Source organism: Mus pahari, chromosome 14 (assembly GCF_900095145.1).
Source record: "Mus pahari chromosome 14, PAHARI_EIJ_v1.1, whole genome shotgun sequence".
Classification (NCBI taxonomy): Eukaryota; Metazoa; Chordata; class Mammalia; order Rodentia; family Muridae; genus Mus; species Mus pahari.
Genome location: NC_034603.1, coordinates 48,136,774 through 48,144,407, shown reverse-complemented (window position 1 = coordinate 48,144,407; position 7,634 = coordinate 48,136,774). Strand labels below are relative to the sequence as shown.

The window sequence follows — 7,634 nt, the reverse complement described above, 5'->3', positions numbered from 1 at the left end:
CTTCAGACACTCCTGAAGAGGGAGTCAGATCTTGTTAAGGATGGTTGTGAGCCACCATGTGGTTGCTGGGATTTGAACTCTGCACCTTTGGAAGAGAAGTTGGGTGCTCTTACCTGCTGAGTCATCTCACCAGCCCCCTTTCTTTCTTTCTTAAAGAATTATTTATGTATATAAGTACACAGTAGTAGCTGTCTTCACACACACCAAAAGAGGGCATCAGATCCCGATATTGATAGTTGTGAGCCACCATGTGGTTGCTGGGAATTGAACTCAGGACCTTTGAAAGAGCAGTCAGTGCTCTTAACCACTGAGCCATCTTTCCAGCCCTATTTAATTTTTATTTAATTTTATTTTTGAAGCAGGGTCTCTGTAGTCTTGGCTGGCCTGGAACAGGGTATGTAACCTAGGGAGGCCTGGAGCTCACTGAAGTTCTCCAGCCTCTGCCTCCAGAGTGCTAGAATTAAAAGAGCAATCCATTAGGGTGGGCTAAATTCCTGTCTGTGAGCAAACCTTTACATGCATGTCACACCGAAAGAAGGCAGGAGAGAACCATCTTTAACACAAACTGCCTCCTTGATGCGTTAACTGGTGGAGACAAAGTCAGTTAAAAGGAAATGCTAAGGGGTTCTCAGAGAGTCCCCCCTGAGAAGAACAGGTTTCTCCAACCCAGTTTCCATGTCCAGGACTCGGGAGGCGGCGGAACTCAGATGTCCGAGGGCGGGGAGGAGGTCGAGCCGGCGCACAAAGGACCGCCCGGCCGCGGGGGAACTGTTTGACGGGAACACTGGGCCGCGTGGAGGCTGCCGTGATGCTCCCGTCTTTGCAGGAATCGCTGGATGGGGATGAAAAGGAGCTGGAGAGCAGCGAGGAGGGTGGCTCCGCGGAGGAGCGGAGACTCGAGCCGCCGCCCAGCAGCCACTACTGCCTGTACAGCTTCCGCGGAAGCAGGTGCCCGCGCCCTGCCCGCTGCGCCCGCGGCCCCGCCGCCCGGCCTTGCACCCCGCGGCCCCCACTCGCCATCTCCTCTCCCAGCCAAGGTCTCTGGCCCGATGGGCCCTCCTGGCCACAGTCGGTTCTTCCCGGCTCTTCTGGGCTTTTATGCCTAGCACTCCCAAGCCTCTGTCCTCTTGCAGCCCCTGGCATCTGTTCATCGGAGTTTGCCTCTCTCTCCCCTCGGTACCCCCTGAAAACCCCGGCTGACTTTCCAGGAGCCTTTCTGGCCCTGGAACTTATTCTTTAAGATGTAGTCTTAATTTTTAATTATGTGTTTGTATGTGGGTATTCGCACATGCATACAGATGCCCACTGACGCCAGAGGTGTCAGATACATCTGGAACTTGAGTTACGGGTAGTTGTGAGGTGCCCTAAGTGGGTGCTTGGAACCAAACTAGGATCATTCCCCAAGAACAGTAAGCGCTGTATAACCTCTGAGATATTTCTCCGGGCCCTGTTTATTTTTTTAATTAATTTATATTTTCTGAATAAAAATATTTGCATTGGTGTTCTGCCTGCTTGCCTGTCTCTGTGAGGCTGTCTGGTTCCCTGGAACAGAAGACTCAGACAGTGGTGAGCTGCCATGCAGGTGCTGGGAATTGAACTTGAGTCCTCTGGAAGCGCAGCAATGCTCTTAACTATTGAGCCATCTTTCTATCCCTTAAGTTATTTTTAAAGATGCATTTCTTCAAACTTTCAGGATATTAGGTCTTTTCTCTATTTATTAAATGCCCTGAAGAGAAAGGGGCCTCGTGTCAGCCCTCATTTATGGGGTTTCTGTCATGAGATTAGGCAGTGGAGGATTTTTTTTTTTTTTTTTTTTTTTTTTTTTTTTTTTTTTTTTTTTTTTTTTTTTTTTTTTTTTTTTTTTTTTTTTTTTTTTTTTTTTTGAGCCAGGGTTTCTCTGTGTAAGCCTGGCTGTTCTAGAACTTGCTTTGTAGACTAGGCTTGTCTGGAATTCACAGAGATAAGCCTGCCTCGAGTGGTGAAATTAACTAGCTGACTAGTTGATAGCATTCTTAAGAGAGACCCTGAAATTGGTATAGCAATGTATAGCCTGGGTCAAGTTTGAAGATAACCTAAACTATGTAGCTAGTTCAAGACCAGCCTGGGCTACATAGGGGCCCTGGCTTTGATTGATTATATCTGCCTATGGGTTTGAGTGTATCCCTGGTAAGAAACGTGTGTCTCTCATTTGTCAAGCCTCTCCTTGGTGGACACTAATCTACCATCTGAGGTGGAGCCGGAGCTGCGAAGTTTCATTGCTAAGCGTCTTTCCAAGGGAGCATTCTTTGAAGGGCTGGGTAATGTTGCATCTGTAGAGCTGAGGTAAGTATAAAATATGCTGTCTCCTGTGTTTTTATTTCTGAGCTAAACATGAGAGGTGTGGAGAAACTCGAAGATATCTAGACCTGCAGAAAATGTCTTTGTTTTCCGTTCTCTGGCTCCTCCTGCCCTTCCACTCCCAACCAGAGCACTGAACCTCACGCATGAATGTTATAAAATCGGACTGAGTGAGATTCTGGCACCCGAGTGTACTTTGGTCTGCTTTATACTCAGACAGAAGGAGCTGGAGAGGAAGCGTTGATGGAAAGCATCCCCTGGTGTGTGCGAAGCCCCCTGTTCTTACCGAAGAGATCAAATGCCCATGACTTATAGCATGCTTTCACAAATGCTGATGTCGTTCTTCTTACAAAGGGAGATGGGCAGTTATCTTACTTTCTTTCTTTTTTTTTTTTTAAAGATTTATTTATTTATTTATTATATGTAAGTACACTGTAGCTGTCTTCAGGCACTGCAGAAGAGGGAGTCAGATCTTGTTAAGGATAGTTGTGAGCCACCATGTGGTTGCTGGGATTTGAACTCTGGACCTTCGGAAGAGCAGTCGGGTGCTCTTACCCACTGAGCCATCTCTCCAGCTCCGTTATCTTACTTTCTAGTGCAGAAGTAAACACAGAGAAGTGAACTTGGAAGCCCAAGGTCACAGGGAAGTCAGGTGTAGTTTTGCCATTATATTCCTTCAGACAGCATTTGCTTAAGTGTAGGTTCCCTTAGGGTATATACCTCTGACCTAAGGAGAAAACCTGGCCCATCAAAGACACATGAAGGTTAAAAGAGGGGGAACATGCTTATTTTTATGTAAACATGGATATTCTATGAACAAAGTTGAAATTTGTGTAGATTTTTCTTTAAACAATTAAAAAATATTTTATGTATATGGGTATTTTGCCTGCATGAATGTCTATGCACAAGGTGTGTCCCTATTGTCTGCAGAGACCAGAAGAGGGTGCCAGGATCCCCAGAAATTGGAGATACTGATGGTTGTGAGCCACCACGTGCTGGAACCCAAGCTGGGTCTTTTAGAAGAGTACCCAGTGCTCTTTTAACTACCATGCCATCTGCCAGCCCCTGGATTTGTCACATAAAACAGTGGAATGCAATGAACCTCTGTTAGAGGCTGGCTGGTTTGTTTTTATGAGGCAACGTCTCACCATGTAACCCTGACTGGTCTGTAACTCAACATGTAGACCAGGTTGTTCTTGAACTCACAGAGATCTACTTGTGTCGACCTCTTAGGGCTGGGGTTGGTGTGCATCACCACACCTGAGCTGTAGGCTGCTTAATTAACCCTCACCTGGGTCATACTCCTTCTGCTGACATGGGTGAGAGGAGGGGGTTGGGGAGCTCTGCAGGAGGGGTGATCTGCAAGTGTTACCAGATCAAGCCCAGGTTCAGAGGTTAGGGCCACAGAGTGAGGAGCATGGGCACCCAGGTGCTCCACTGTACTTTTCCTTTCTTTTCTAGAATTCCAGGTTACCGAGTTGGCTGTTATTACTGCCTTTTCCAACAGGAAAAACTGCTTCCTGAAATAGCAGCAGTGGAATCTGAGCATAACCCTTCTGAATATGTGGTCTGCTTCTTAGGAGGCTCTGAGAAAGGACTGGAGCTATATCCTTTCTTTGGTATTAGAGGTATCAGGAGGGAGACCGCCTGGGCAAGCAGCAAGTGGCTTTTACCCTTAAGGGCATGTCAAAATGTCATTTGTGACCATTTGCATAGGCTGTGTGTGTGTGTGTGTGTGTGTGTGTGTGTGTGTGTAAGAGAGGGACACACAGACAGACAGGGTCTCATTTTGTAGTCCTGGCATGGAACTTATTATGTAGACCAGGCTGGCCTCAAACTTACAGCGATCCACCACCTCTGACACAGTGTGCTGGAATTAAGGGCACACGCAACTACACTCAGGTGAGACTTTGTGTTTCTGGCTGGGAGGTAAAATATTGATGGATCATTCTGTGTCTCTTCCTTAAGAACATACTTTCAGGCTTGAATTGGACAAGTATATTCAAGGGCTGAAGAATAACATGAATTGTGAGGTAAGGTGTCTGACTTGAGCTTTGTAAGACTGGAGTGATAACCATGAACATGTCATGACTGTACTAGTCTGGTCACTTGGTAGCCACCGACACTTGACTTGTAAATTCCTCACCTTGTGGGCAGTAGATCAGTGCTACGTGACACAGGCAGGGAATGCAGTTGTGTTATGGGCTCTGAAGGTTTCATGATTCTACTTTTGATGTGTTGCACCAATGAAAATTTATTAAATCCAATTGAGGAAATCCACACCTGACATCCCTGTCCTGGGGAGGCAGAGATTGAAGCTAGCCTAGTTTACATAGCTATTTCCAAGCCTACCAGAGCTACATAGTGGTCCCCATCTCAAAAGTAAAACAAGAAGCTGGAGAGATGGCTCAGTGGTCAGAGCATTGACTGTTCTTCCAGAGGACTCAGGTTCAATTCCCAGCACTTACATGGCAGCTTACAACCATCTATAACTCCAGTTCCAGAGCATCTGACATCTACTTACCTCTTTGAGTACCAGGTATACAAGTGGTAGACAGACATGGAGGCAAAATACCCACAAAATTAAAATTAAAAAAAAAAAAAAAAAAAAAAAGACAGCTGGTGAGATGGCTCAAAAGTAAATGTGCAGCCAGGCGTGGTGGTGCATGCTTTTAATCCCAGCACTCGGGAGGCAGAGGCAGGTGGATTTCTGAGTTTGAGGCCAGCCTGGTCTACAAAGTGAGTTCCAGGACAGCCAGGGCTACACAGAGAAACCCTGTCTCGAAAAACCAAAAAAAAAAAAGTAAATGTGCCTGCCACCAAGTCTGATGGGCTTGAGTTTGACACCCAGGACTCACATTGTGGAAAGAGAGAACTGACTTACATGGTGTCTTAGTCAGGGTTTCTATTCCTGCACAAACATCATGACCAAGAAGCAAGTTGGGGAAGAAAGAGTTTATTCAGCATACACAACCCACACCTCTCTTCATCACTAAAGGAAGTGAGGACTGGAACTCAAACAGGTCAGGAAGCAGGAGCTGATGAAGTGGCCATGGAAGGATGTTCCTTACTGGCTTGCTTCCGCTGGCTTTCTCAGCTTGCTTTCTTACAGAACCCAAGGCTTCCAGCCTAGGAATGGTACCATTCAATATCGATCATTGAGCCCTCGACCCCTTGATCACTAATTGAGAAAATGCCTTACAGCTGGATCTCATGGAGGCATTTTCTCAACTGAAGCTCCTTTCTGTGTGATAACTCCAGCCTGTGTCAAGTTGATACACAAAACCAGCCAGTACACATGGATTGACATATAGGGCAGATGCATGCACACACATAGAGAGAAATAAAATGAAAAAGAAAGACAAATCTATGTAAAATTCAGTGGCAGTTAGTAACATACCTGGTGGGGAAGGTATCTTTTATCTTTATCTGATTTCTAGGCACATAGGATTCATATTTTGGTTAGCACTAGTGGTCCATTAGAGATATGCTATGCCATAGTCTATAGATATCAAGTTTTTTTAAATTAATTTATTTATTGTATATGTGTACACTATAGCTGTACAGATGGTTGTGAGCCACCATGTGATTGCTGGGATTTGAACTCAGGACCTTCAGAAGAGCAGTCAGTGCTCTTAACCGCTTGAGCCATCTCTCCAGATATAAAGTTTTAGAAACATTTCATTTCATTATTTTATGAATTGGTTATGTCTATATTGAGTAATTTATCTAAACCTGTCAAAACTATGTTTCCAAGCCAGGTTTGCTGCTGCGTGTCTACACTCCCAGTACTGGGAAGGGTGGAAAACAGGAAAATCAGGATGTTAAAGCTAGTCTCAGCTACAGAGAATTTGACACCCACCTGATTTCTGTAAGACACTGTCTGAAAACACTATTTTTGTTATATAGTGGGAGCACAAGCATTTAATTCCAGCATAGCAGTCAAATCTCTTGAGTTCTAGGCCAGCCTGAGGTTCAGGGCAGCCAAGGCTACACAGAAAAACCCTGTCCTTTTTTTTTTTTTTTTTTTTTTAAGATTTATTTATTTATTATATGTAAGTACACTGTAGCTGTCTTCAGACACCCCAGAAGAGGGCATCAGATCTCATTACTGATGGTTGTGAGCCACCATGTGGTTGCTGGGATTTGAACTCACGACCTTCAGAAGAGCAGTCGGAGCTCTTAACCGCTGAGCCATCTCTCCAGCCCGAGAAACCCTGTCTTGAAAAAACAAAACAAAAGAAAAACATCAACCCTTCCCCCCCCTTCCCCACTCCTACCTCCAAAAGAAAGTAGTATGGCCAGGCACATTGGCACATACCTATAACCTTAGTATCTAGGAGGTTTAGGATTTTAAGGTCAAGAGAGGGCATCGGCATCAGATCCCATTACAGATGGTTATGAGCCACAATGTGTTTTTGTTTTTTTAAAAAGATTTATTTATTATATATAAGTACACTGTAGCTGTCTTCAGACACACCAGAAGAGGGCATCAGATATGTGAGCCACCATGTGGTTGCTGGAATTGAACTTAGGACCTCTGGAAGAGCTGTCAGTGTTCTTAACCGCTGAGCCATTTCACCAGCCCCCTAGTTTTTGTTTTCTAATTACCAGGAGTATATTGAAGGGAATGGAGACATGGCTCATCAGTTACGAACACTTACTGCTCTTCCAGAAGGCCAGAGTTCAGTTCTAAGCACCCAAGTCTAGTGGTTTGCAATCACCAATAACTTCAGTTCCAGAGAATTCAACACCTCCTTCTGGACTCCAGGAGGCATACATAGGAAGACAATTATGTACATACAAATGAATATAAAAATTCTTAAATTGTTCTGAAGAGGGGCCTAAGGAGGAGGGAGGCTTAGTATGTAAAGGGCTTACAATGCAAGCTTGAGAACCTGAGTTTGAACTCCCAGCATCCACATACAAATTTGGGTGTGGTGACATGCACCTGTTATACTAGAGTTGAATTGGTGGAGACAGGGAGATCTCTGTACCTTGCTGGCCAGCCAGCCCAGCCAAATTAGTGAGCTCCAGGCACAGTGAGACACCCTTACTCAAGAAAGTAAGATGGAGACGTTGGAGAGATGGTGCCTACCACAAGGACTGAGGACCTATATTCAATCTCCCACACCACATGGTTGAAGGCCAGAATTGACTTCTGCAAGTTGTCCATTGTTCTAAACACAGACATCATGACACAAACTTGTCCACCACCACTCCAAAAATGTAATTTAAAAATAAGGTAGAGGGCTGGTGAGATGGCTCAGTGGGTAAGAACACCCGACTGTTCTTCC

General features: G+C 45.0%; 1 protein-coding gene across 1 annotated transcript in view; it reads left to right on the top strand.

Moving 5' to 3' along the window:
• The first annotated feature begins 771 nt into the window (after positions 1-771).
• Positions 772-7,634, top strand: part of C14H17orf75 (chromosome 14 C17orf75 homolog) — a 17,412-nt gene continuing 10,549 nt past the window's right edge. Inside the window, exons 1-4 of the mRNA XM_029546129.1 lie at positions 772-1,068; positions 2,197-2,322; positions 3,799-3,942; positions 4,313-4,370. Of these exons, the coding sequence (XP_029401989.1) occupies positions 809-1,068; positions 2,197-2,322; positions 3,799-3,942; positions 4,313-4,370 (588 nt within the window). The 5' untranslated portion in view covers positions 772-808. The remainder of the gene's footprint in view (positions 1,069-2,196; positions 2,323-3,798; positions 3,943-4,312; positions 4,371-7,634) is intronic.